Raw genomic sequence first — 12,632 nt, 5'->3', positions numbered from 1 at the left:
ATATCCTACAGCTGACATATAACTGAACGATTGGAAATGCCATAACTTTAGTGTTTTTTAAGTTAGGAAGTTGGGATTTTTTATGAGTTTTAAGAATGCATCATATGAATAGTTTTGGAGAATATAATTTACAGAATATTCTTGTTTTCTTTGAACCCGTAAGAAGTTTTTAGCGGAAGGATCGCCCCCCTACAAACAATGTTTTAAGGAAGACGTGAGTTGACCGCAGCTATCGTAATGTACTGGTAGGGGTAATATTTATTTTCGGTCTTAAGTGCATGTGTGTGTCTCTTTTGTCCCGGTTAGGTTTCGTTGCAAGTATGGAAAAGCCGATGAAGGGAAATAGATTTCGCCAAAACCTTTCATACGCATGGAGGATAAAATATGCATGCGCACTTAGTCACTTACAGAAAACGTATTATGTATCGACAATCGTTTTCGCAAAAACCTCTATAAGCTGGAGAAGTTGTTGGCGTGATGGCCCAAACTGACAAAATGGCTGTATGCTTTAACAACCGCATTTGAAAGCTTCATCAAAAATCTCGTCTTAAATCAGTTCGGAGTGAAGCGTTGTTCGAGACCAATATGATCACACACACCAGTGCGAGTACGATTATAAGGTACCTAGTCCGTAATATAGTTAGGACGTGCGCGGGAAAAGGTAAAAGGATATATAATACCCGCAGTGAAGAACTCGAATTTGCAGTAGGTCAGGTGGTGTACCAGAAAAACTACAAGCAGAGCAACCGGTCAAAATCATAGAGTAAAAATTTCTTGAAATATACAAAATTTCAGTATATATCGATAAGAACTCATTGTGCTCATCCCTAATCGTAAGTTATCTCCAAGTCTCTTTGCAACCATAGAGTAAGAAAGTTTCTTACTCTATGTTGCAACCAGCGCTTGTGTCTCATTACTGAATAAAGTATATACAATTTAATCTTAGTATTCGATCACTCGACTGATTGACAACAGAATCTAAAAAAGGACGAGTGAGTTTTAGGGTGATGTCACGTAAATACCCAAAGATGTATTTTCGTCTTAAGTGCTTTCGATGTCACAAGATTAAGATTTCATTTCCAGGAATTGCTTGTGATCTCGGATTATAAATTGGAAATGCCGAATGTATCCCAAATTAAAAAAAAACGACCACTTAACACCAAAGAAGTCGACTTTTTTTTTCTTGTTGAGACAGCGCAAACCATTTATAGTGTTGATGGCTTTAAAACAGATTTGGAAACTCAGCAAAGCTGTTTAAAAAAATGACGATGCTGATGCCATAATTTTTTTTTAGCTGATAGTGGCTTTATTATACTTATGTACATACAGTGGCTCAAAGCTTATTTCGTACAAGAATAAACTAAAATTTCAAATCGACACTGCTTCTTAACCAGCAAAAGTGTAAATTGTTATTACATTTATAGTCCCTTGTACGAAATAGGCTTTGGGATATGAATTATCCCATTTGTTATTTGTTTTTATTGTTATTATTGGTTTGCTTAAATATTAAAGAGTATATTTTTTCGTTCCTTTAATAAATTAAGTGTTTCTCTAAAATACTGCGTTTACATTTTTGGAATATCCTTGCTGGTCAAGGAGCAGTGCCGCTTTGAAATTTAAGTTTATTCTTGTACGAAATAAGCTTTGAGCCACTGTATATGTTAGCACTTTAACTATCGCAAAATCAGTATAAGAATTCACGTCCAGCTCCAAAACGTGAATCACAAAAATATAAAACATTAACATTTTTGATATTAAACGTGCATATTAAGGGGGGGTACAGTATTTAAATTATTTTGTTTGCATTTTGTTTTTAATGCACATCATTACAAGAATATTGTGTTAAATTTTAAGATTGATCAGGTGAAAAACTTCCGAAGTTCTGGGCAGTTGAACGTAGGTAAGTTAGCGCGTTACATATTCCATTTAAATTGCTCTCATGAAAAGTTGCCGTTTTCAAAGTCGGTAAACACGGCATTCCTTACTAAATTCCTCAGGTAACGCTGTAGTTTTTTTTACAATTTATTTTTATTTTTACAACAAATAAGTTGGATTTTTTGTCGAAAATCGACAGCGTTATCTGGGCAAAATTAGTCTTTCAAATAATGCAATTTGATTTTTTTAATTCCGATGATTCTGTGACCAGTTTCGATGTTCACCGCAAACCACCTTTTTTTTCGAGGTGTCGCCGGAGATTGACTATATCTCAGTCACTTTTCAATATTTTTGGATTCAAATTTTTCGACATATTTTTTAAATGTTGTATTAACACATGGTAAAACAAAAATTTTAACGGAGACTATCCGTATCGCCAATAAAAACTCGTAAAAAATTACCGATTTTGCAGCGAATTAATCATACCCCACCATATAACTATGTTTTTCTTACCGGTGTACATCCAAAATAATATCTTGAAAAATATTTTAGTACTGTGATTTTTTTAAGTAAATCAAAAGTGAATCAAATCGTGTTTACAATTATTTAAAACTTTTCTTTAAATACAAAAAAACACTTTTTAAGCTGAATTTATCATCATCCTTTTTTATTAGAATTTTTAACACTTGGACCCCCACGTACTCAGAAATTAAAAATAAGACTTAGAATCGTTTATTATATAATCGTTTATAAGAACAGAACTTCACTCCAGCGAGCAAAGATTAAATCTGAACTGAAAACCAGAGTGAGCTTTATAAATAATCTCTAGTTGACTGGAAGTCATTTTACAGTGTCACTCTCTGACATAACACAAGCTCAAAAAGAAATACATTTAAGATCAAGAGCCACACAGCCACTTAAAAAATATGAATGAATGTTTTGGATTCTTCGCACTACTCGATTCAGTCTTAAGCAAAGCTTCAAATAATAAAGACACAGCACAGCATTCAATCATGTTTTAATTAAAAATTCGGCATTGATCTAAGCGCAACGGGTGTATCATTTATTGGACTCAACCCCAAAAACTCTTACTATATATGTGTCCATAAACACTGGTGGAGCACGACATTTAATTTATATTATAACCCGAATTGTATATGTAAATAAGATCCACTTTGCTGTAACTGAAACGAGCTTGCACGCTCGTCACTTATATGAAACTTTGTACTCAGCAGCGAAATTAGTTCAATACAGATCTTTGGTAAACACAGAACAACATTCTGTTTCATTGCACTATTTTGGACTCTAGTCTGCACACGGGCAGAAACAAATCAAAACTGGCGAAACTGGCTTGCTCTCCGCCAACCAAGTTTGTTCTCACCTGAAAGACAATGTCATAAAAGTACCTACCTCTTTAATTACGAAATTGCTATTAAAAAAGCATGAGGCAAACGCATCATCAACGACAGCGGAAGCATACTTCCTTAATACCCATACCAAAATTGGTTGACAGCGGCACTGCGTAAAACCGGTAATTTTGACAGAAATGGTATAGATCCGAAATGAAATCAAACTAAATCAACTGAAGGAATCTCACTTTACCCGATAAAAAATATTAAATAACATAGTCGTCCGATCCACAAGATTTTGATACCCTTGCAGAGGCTCTTATAATTTCAGTCAAAAGTTTGCAACGCAGTGAAGGAGTCATTTTCGAAAGTATATACATATATTCTTGATCAGCATCACCAGGAAAGTCGATCTAGCCATTTCCGTCTATTCATCCGCCTTCAGCCTGTCCGATTGTTCTTGAGGGAGCTATATGATATAGTTGCCCGATCCGGCTCGTTTCCTTTCGATACCTTTAAAACTGAAGGACTAGTTTGCGTAGAAACGGACGGACAATCGGAAATGGCTAGATCGACTGTCCAGGTTATGCTGATCAAGAATATATATAATTTATAAGGTCGGAAATGTCTGCTTCACTGCTTTGCAAACTTTTGAATGAAATTATAACACGCTCTGAAAGGGTATAAAAAAGTATAACTTTTTTGTTTTATCTTAATCGGCTTCCTTTTTACAGTATTTATAAACGACTTTCCTTCAGTTATAAGTCATTCTCGCGATGTTACGTGTCAGCCACAAAACTTTAAATACTTTAATAAAACACATCTTTTTGCGATCATATTTACTATTAAAATTGTTCACAATTGCTCACATCAACGAATAACGACAATGGCAGAATGATAATTATAAGTGTTGAACAACGTATTTATAAGGTGAGCTGAAATTGGAATACAGGGTAACTCAAGTGAAACTCATTCAAATTAAGGCGGTAAAATTCAAAAATGTATTTTCACCAGCAACATTCCCCTCACCATAAAACGCTTGAGTCGTTTTACCTAAGACGTTAAGCACCACTACTTCGAGATTTGGCGTTTAAGTGCACCAGTTGATGTCTGCACTTCCGCAATTAGGATTTGACCATCTTTTGTCTTAAACGTTTGGGTAACAAGGCCCTTCTTCCAGCCTTCTCCGGGTTGATTTTCGTCACAGATCAAGACTAGATCTCCGATTTGAATTGGCTTGTAGCACCATTTGGTGCGCTTTGTTAAAGTAGGAAGGTACTCTCTTATCCAACGTCTCCAAAAAACATCCTTTAGCTGCTGAGCAATACGGTGCTGTTTTCGATGACAGTAATTATCAATTTCTCCAGGAGTTTGTGTAGAGTTTACGGTTCCCAGTAAAACAGGTAGTAAAAGGTACATGTACATGTGTTAGAGGTCTACTGTTGATAATAATATTTTCGGCCTCTGTCAATAGACAATGTAGCGTTTCTGCTCTTGGTGCTTGCTCCTTTATAGCACTAACCATACAACATATAGACTGGTCATTTCATACAACGAATTTGGTCACAAAATTTTTCACTCGGGGAGCCCCAGTGCTGGAATTAGGCCCCGACACTTAAAGTGCCTTCGGGTTTTTTCGCTCTCGTTCTAATTCTTATTTTGACGCTCGCGCTCGAGTTCGGTCGTTCAGTCGCAGAGACATAGAGTAATAATGTATAGAGCCGTCATTTGCTCTGCCCGCGCTCTCGAGTGACTTTGCCAGTGATGCCACAGGGGGAAAAAGGAAAAAAAAGAGTTTTGCAAATGTTCGAATCGAGCCTGAATCCATGCCCATGGTGAATTCTTATTGCTGCACTGGTCGCTCTTATTCCTAAGGATAGGTGCGAGAATTCCCCATACTATTGCTTGTGCTTCGCACATGTTAGAAGTGGTGAGCAACCGAAGTTTGAAGAAGTTAGCTTCGAACATGGCTCTCAGATTCTGGCAGAGGCCCGTGAGAGCAAATGAAACCTCTATATAGTTTATTACTCTATGGTCTCTGCGACTGAACGACCGAACTCGAGCGCGAGCGTCAAAATAAGAATTAGAACGAGACGAAAAAACGAAGGCACACGAAGTGTCGGGGCCTGCCGATTCCAGCACTGGGGCTCCCAGTGAAAAAAAAAATTCGTTGTATGAAATGACCAGTCTATATGTTGTATGGTTAGTGGTGCCATGTTCGAAGCTAACTTCGCTTTCTCACCACCCCTAAAACTCCCCATACTATTGCTTGTGCTTCGCCCTTTCTCACCACATGTTAGGGGTGGTGAGAAAGCGAAGTTAGCTTCGAACATGGCACTCAGCAGAGCTTTGGCAGAGGTGCGGGCAGAGCAAACGAAACCTCTATATAGTTTCTTACTCTATGGTCAAAACAAAAATGCGAGCATGAAGTAAGAAGCTATATAGAGGTTTCATTTGCTCTGCCCGCACCTCAGCCAAAGCTCTGCTGAGTGCCATGTTCGAAGCTAACTACGCTTTCTCACCACCCCTAAAACTCCCCATACTATTGCTTGTGCTTCGCACATGTTAGGGGTGGTGAGAAAGCGAAGTTCGTTTCGAACATGGCTCTCAGCAGAGCTTTGGCAAATAACGTAACAAAAACCACGATCACGTATAGAGGCAGACCGCCGATTGAAGATACGCGAGATAGCTGAGACAGTAGGCATGTCAAAAGACCGCGTGGGTCCAGTGGCGGATCTAACAGGGCGAAGGACAAGCAAGTATGGGTTCGCGCACCTATCCTTAGAATAAGCGCTAAATCGAGTCCGAACACATGCAATATATGTTTCGAGAATTCATATTTTCCCACGGCGTGCGCATGTAACGCTGGCTACTAGAATACAAGTGTAAGTGTTTTATGACTCTGTGATCAAAAAGATTCGTATTGGCAGACAAACGCCGAAACAGAGTAATAATGTAAAGAGCTTTCATTTGCTCTGCCCGAGAGAGTGATGCCAGTAGCGGGGAAAAACGTGAAAAAAAGAGTTTTGCAAATGTTCGAATCGAGCCTGAATCCATGCCCATGGTGAATTCTTATTGCTGCACTGGTCGCTCTTATTCCTAAGGATAGGTTCGAGAATTAACCATACAATTTGCTTCAAACATATAAGCTTTTAAGAAGTGGTGAAAACCGAAGTTTGAAGAAGTTAGCTTCGAACATGGCTCTCAAACAGAGCTTTGGCAAATACGGCAGAGGCAAATGAAACCTCTATATAGTTTCTTACTCTATGCCGCCGATTGAAGATACGCGAGATAGCTGAGACAGTAGGCATGTCAAAAGACCGCGTGGGTCATATCCTGCATGAAAGTTTGGGCATGAGAAAGCTGTCGGCGCGCAACGGTGAGACCACTTCAGAGCAGTGTTTGACGCTGTTTAAGCGCAATCCGTAGGAGTTTCTGCGTCGTTTCGTGACAGTCGACGAAACATGGATCCACTGGTACACACCAGAGACCAAGGAACTGTCGAAACAGTGGATTTCACCCGGCAAACCTGCTCCGAAGAAGGCAAAGCCTGTCCCATCGGCCGGAAAGGTGATGGCTTACAATTTTTCATTCCTATATATAGGTATAAATAAAACAAATTTATAATAATTCTTTAAATTAGGCTTTAAGCAGTTTTATATTTCTTTACTACGCATCGATTAAGCGTTTTGAAACGCTGCCAACCGCTTTTCCTATCGAGAATTTGTTTCCACGCTTTTAAAATAAAAACTATGTGGGCGTGCGAATTAGCTCGACCCCTTTACTTTGTATGGTCAATTGATATATTTCTAGATTGGTTTTCCCAGCCCGGTTACACTGCGACGCTTTCCCGTGTAGGTTTATGCTCAAAGCGGTTGTTGTTTATTGGCCCATTTACATTTCAGCTTAACCTTAGTTGGGAAATTGCGGAAACCGCTCGAGGGCGTGGTGTCCACACATGTGTTTCTGGGCAAAGATATACTATAATTAATGGAGAGCTCGGAAAAAAATACTATATATGAGCAGAGACTTTTGTCTGGTCAGTCGGTGACTTTCGTATTGTTAATGTTGACATTTTACTGGGCATTGTTTCAGCTTTGAGATGGGCACATCCGCTGGCGCTTGGGGAATGGATAGAAACTACTTCCAAATAAGACAGTTTGAAGTCATTATTAATAAATTAAACTTTTATTTTATTTAACTAAACAAATGTTGCTTTGTTAATTACAAAAAGAGTCCAATACTAGTCTTAGAATTATGTGCAATAATTTTGTGTCTCAATATTTGCTCCAACAGAAAATAACTAAGAACAAAACACGGAATTACGATGCTATAGACTTGTGTTAATTCTTGATGCTTAGATACGAAGGACCCACTTGGCGGACGTACACACTCCGCTCGTTGGTCAAATACGGCGGACACTTGACTGTGAGGATGCCATCGGATGACAGTTCCGATCGGACGTCGTTGGGATAATATCCTCGGGGCAGGACGAACCGCTTGACAATGTGACGACCCACGAAGGTGTCACCATCCCGTCGCTTCTCGTGCTTGGCCTCCACAACCACTGTGTCCCCCGATGTTTTCACCGTGATCTCGTATGGCTTGAACAGGTGCACATCCACGTTGGCCTCGAAGCCATCCTTTCCCACAATGACCCGACTGAGATCGGGTGCGGATCCCACGCGAGATAATGACCGCTTCCAGTAGGGCAAGTCCCAGTCGTTCAAGTCCCAATCGCGCCAAAGGCGACGGCGGTAGTCCCAGTAATCCCAATCCGTGTTGTTTGTAGCCGGCACTAGAGCCATTTCAGAAGGTTTTTATTTGAATCCTCGAACAGGACGGACAGCAACGCAGAATCGAATTCACTCTTCACTTATCGCGTTCTCTGGGCGACGTTCACTCGCGTTTTCTGCTCTGAGCTAATTAAACTTGCGATCGACAGTAGCGGTCGCTTTTATAGCCGTAAGCTTCGCCCAGTGGGATAACCTAAACTCAGCTCAGCTCAGCTCAGCGAGATTCTAGTCTAGAACCAATGACAGTTGTGACGTAGTAGACACACGGCGAACAAAAGTGGTTGTAACATCAGGAAATTCAGGGTTACCCAGCAAATCATAACTGATGATAGTTAAAGGCTCTCTTGTGAGGAAGTTACGTCTTGGTTTCAAAGCCAAAACACTATCAATCAACCATTCTACTCCTCAATATCTGTGTTTGCCAGCAATATCTGTGTTTGAGACCCTATCTGCTTTACAATATAAAAATATATATACTTAACTGAAAACCCCAAAATGGGTAAGAAAAAATAAGAAATCGTTATAATTTCATTTAGTTTATGCTTTTAAAAATATAAAAAATATGAAAAAAAAAAAATTTTTTTTAGGAAAAATAAAAATAAAATTCAGCGTTTTCATTTTATTTAGATTTTGCAATAAAATAATGGAAAAATATATATCTTTTATTTGGAAAGCTTTAAAAAAATATCAAGACATTATATACAAAATTTTCTAATAATATGTTTCAAGGTTGAGAATAGATCAATAAAAATATTTTTGTTGGCACTAGTTTAAATAGTCTTCATGGATGTTTTTCCCACTGCAGCATTAATTGAATGGATTAGAGGCTGGGCGATGTTTTCTCGATTGTTTATCTTGGCTGTGCTTTCGCTGTTCTATTATAAAGGGGGCTGAACACTGCTGTGGGTCGAAATTGTCTCTTTTTTGCCATCAATGGAAATGCTTCTATTTGAATTTCATTTCCTTGAGGCGCTGTGAAGTCTTATGTTGGGTGGATTTCATGGGAGATTTGCTTCCGTAAGGGGGTTATTTTTAAAATATTTATTTAAAAAAAACGGTTTCTTTCATGAACAAAATTACATTTGGCTAAAAATTTTTCTTTGTGCCCATTTAAGTAAAATAGCTTGAACAAACATCTGCAGAAATTATCATTCTTCAATCAATTTTAAACATATGTATGCTTTTCCCTATTTTCCAAAAACTGACCTTCCCAAATTTTTTATAGCTTTTCCTTTCTTCTGGGAAATAATTCTTCCATATCGTTCTTGATTTAAAAACTATAATGGCAGCTTGCCAAAAAGTTTTCGTAGCTTTGGTGTTTTTGACTTAATTACTCACCGTTTCCGCCTATTAATTGAAAAAATCCAAAAAGCAAAGACAAAACATTTCTTTAGCGGAAATCCACAACGCTTTTCACTTTTTTACCAAATTTGGCTTTGAATTTTGTGTCTGTGCTTTTTCAATTTAAGTCGCTACAAGATTCAAATCATCAGAGATACTATGATTACAGATACAGAAACAATAGTTACACATATGTACACAAGGGGGGATTGAGTTTGTCATGACAATTTGGTGAAATTTTTGATGATTTTGCACAGCAGGCTTTCATTGAAAAGCCAAAACATGCTCTAAAATCGTTGCGACATCATCTACAGAACATTTATGGGCCTGTACTGCCTTCTCCTCTTATAAAACCCGTGCCCATAACAAAACACAATCATCGATTTGGATTGGCGTTGGCCCACCCTGTTTGTAATTGTATTTTGTAGTTCCAGTCGCTGGTGTTGTTATTGCCGTTGGTGCAATAGATTTTGCGTGTATTTTATAATAATTATAACAAGCTTCGCATCAATTTAGATGCCATTTGAGCTCGTATTTGTGCAATGTAATTTACAATCGGTCGAGTTCAATGAGTTTTTGATTTAGCTTAGTATGTCTGAAACACAGTCGGTGGTATACAAATAGAATCGGTAAAAATATAAATGTTATTTAATTTAAATCTTTGAGATTTTCCACATACCTTTATTTTTGAGCAACATTAGAGATTTAATATTTTTCCGAAGAATATTTTGATGTAAAATAGAAACATGAAAAATGTGGATATAAAAACGTACGATTAATACTATTATACCTTGCTCCATACATATTATTTGAACGATTAAAGTTAATCAGTTTATCAGCCACTTTTGTAATTTATCGCTTTGAATGCAATTTTTTATAAATTGTTTAGTGTCAGACTGAAGAACATTGCTCGTTTGAAAATCAATCGAAAAAGCCGCAGCTGCTGCAGTCTAAACAAAGCAATTGAAAAATTTGCTTGATTTTATGGAAATATAAAAATAAAATCAGAATTAATTCTCCGAGAGTGTGGGTTGCATATAACTTTCTTTGGAAGCGTGTGTAAGGGGCATTATCTAAGAGGTGACTTTCTATAATCACAAATCGCATTAGCATAGCCAACTACACACACCCACGTCGACCTCCAGCTTCTAGAAAGGTTGCCACCCCCTTTTTAATAGTTTGTTTGTAAAGGCTAGCGCAACAGTTTGGCCGGTTTTAAATTGAAAGAGAAACAAAAAACAAAAATTTTTTTTTAGCTTTTTAATTAATTCTAATGGATGAAGGTGTGAACCCAACCAAAAAAGGTTTAAGTTAACAGGGGTACAGTATTTAAACATTTTTTTTCTGAATGCACAACATTTCTAGAATATTTTAAATTTAATTTTAGATTGATCCGTGTAAAACATTTATGCAGTTGAACGTAGGTAAGCTAGCGCGTCTTATATTCGATTTTTGGGTGTCCAAAACTTTAAAACGCTCACCTGAAAAGTCGGTGAAGACGATCGTGCCAAATCTACTTGACCAATCGTTTTGAAATTTTGCACACCATTCTTTACTAACTTCCTCAGGTAACACTATAGTTTTTTTTTTTTAATTTATAATTTTTACAACAACAAACAACTCGGATTTTTGGGCGAAAATCGACAGCGTTACCTGGTCAAAATTATTTATTTAAATAATGCAATTTGATTTTTTCAATTCCGATGATTCTGTGACCAGTTACGATTTTCACCGCAAACCACCGGAATATTTTTGTATTCAAATTTCGCCACATATTGTTCAAATGTTGTAATATTACATGGTAACACAAAAATTTTATCTGAGACTAAAAATTCGTAAAAAATTACCGATTTTGCAGCGAATAACCAAAAAATATTCTTGGCAGGATGGTAAGGAAGTAAAAGCCCCTTTGTACACAAAACATTTTTTTTTGTTAAAAAAAAAAAACAATTAATGCGCTATTTCTTTGCTTTTGGTGTTGGCACTGCGCCGATCGTTTGTCGAGTGTTATCTATGGTCGAGGTGCTCTAGGTGCTGACGCATTTTAACGGCAGTCCATCGTGTAGGTGATTCACGGACAACTTAATCTTAAAATATCTTTAAAATTCAGAAAAAGATTTCTTATATTATGTTATCAAAAACAAGAAAGAAGCTTTATATATACCCTTACGCATACGCTACCGTAAAAACAGGCACTTAACCGACAGTAAAATCATAAAAGTTTTAAGCCAATAAAAACATTTACCCCTTCAGGCTAAAAGAGTGCTACAAAAGTTTTGAGCCAACAACGGCAAACGTAGCGTATGCGTAATACTTGTAGTTAACAACAGGCGGCAGAATGGCTAACAAATGAAGTCTAAGAAATCAATAAGGTGCACCGCTCACGTGTAAATAAAGTCGCCGGGCGGGGAAGTCGAGTGTAACAATAAATGGCCACCGAGACACTAAATATTCAGCCGCAAAAGGGCAACAATCACAGGCAGGTGCAGTTGACCTGGCCACCAGGCCACTGCAATGCGACGCCCTCCAAGGGAAAAAGGGAGGAAAAGGGGCAGAAAATACAAAGCACGGGCGAAACGAAAGCAAAAGTTCAAGTCGAAGAAAAAGACAGGACAGCGAAGAGCCAGCAGGACTTAAAACTGTAATTGGCCATGCGAAAAGAGCACTGCAGGTCGCAGGTAGCAAGTTGCCGGTTTCACTCCAAGAGAATGAGCTCCCAAAAGGCAGCCACAATAATAGCTGCCACAACACAGCCCAAAAACTGGCAAAGTTTTCCCAGAGAAACTCGTAAAATGACAAATAATATAGCTTAGAGTCGAACCTGAAATACTCTAAGGAAATTAAAAGATCTATAATCCGTCAAATGCTCATCCTTGAATGGATAAATAAATACGGATAAAATACGGATAGTCTAGAATTTTGAAAAAAAAAAATATTTTTTTAATATTTTAAAAGTATACCCCTTTAAGAATATTCTTTTAAATTGGTACGATGTTATGGACAGTATTTCAGATTACTGATTACGCATAGCTGTTCCGATGATTCTTAAAAACTATTTAAAAACTGCACGTGGTGATAAACCAAACTATTAAGAACTATTAATTATCTCAAATTTGTATATGTTCTTAAGTACACCATAGGCTATTGCTCGTACCTCGAAAAATTTTATATTTTCTCTCCTGGTGGGGCAATATTTAATTGATTTTTATGTTTCAGATAAATAGAAAAGCCAAAACCTGTCACGCCACCCAGGATAAATTAAAAAAAAAAA

General features: G+C 37.6%; 2 protein-coding genes across 6 annotated transcripts in view; both read right to left on the bottom strand.

Annotated features, from left to right (window-relative positions):
* Positions 1 to 12,632, bottom strand: part of LOC108037077 (fibrillin-2-like) — a 55,026-nt gene that overhangs the window by 11,032 nt on the left and 31,362 nt on the right. Inside the window, exon 1 of one of the 5 annotated variants that reach the window (XM_017113532.2) lies at positions 11,209 to 11,509. The exons of 1 other annotated variant lie outside the window; for it this stretch is intronic. Coding sequence is in view for 2 of the 4 variants with exons in the window: in XM_017113528.1 (XP_016969017.1) it covers positions 2,968 to 3,004 (37 nt within the window). In the remaining 2 variants the exon portion in view is untranslated. Of the gene's footprint in view, positions 1 to 2,388; positions 2,476 to 2,967; positions 3,032 to 3,285; positions 3,462 to 11,208; positions 11,510 to 12,632 lie in introns of those variants that run through there. 3 more of the 5 variants (XM_017113533.2, XM_017113528.1, XM_017113529.1) reach the window with 3 other exon arrangements.
* Positions 7,391 to 8,162, bottom strand: LOC108037083 (heat shock protein 27). The gene has a single exon (XM_017113543.2). It carries the CDS (start codon positions 8,030 to 8,032, stop codon positions 7,568 to 7,570), a length of 465 nt encoding a protein of 154 aa, XP_016969032.1. The 5' UTR covers positions 8,033 to 8,162; the 3' UTR covers positions 7,391 to 7,567.

This window comes from Drosophila rhopaloa, unplaced genomic scaffold (genome assembly GCF_018152115.1).
Source record: "Drosophila rhopaloa isolate 14029-0021.01 unplaced genomic scaffold, ASM1815211v1 contig_163, whole genome shotgun sequence".
Lineage (NCBI taxonomy): Eukaryota > Metazoa > Arthropoda > Insecta > Diptera > Drosophilidae > Drosophila > Drosophila rhopaloa.
This window is presented reverse-complemented; position numbering and strand designations above follow the sequence as displayed.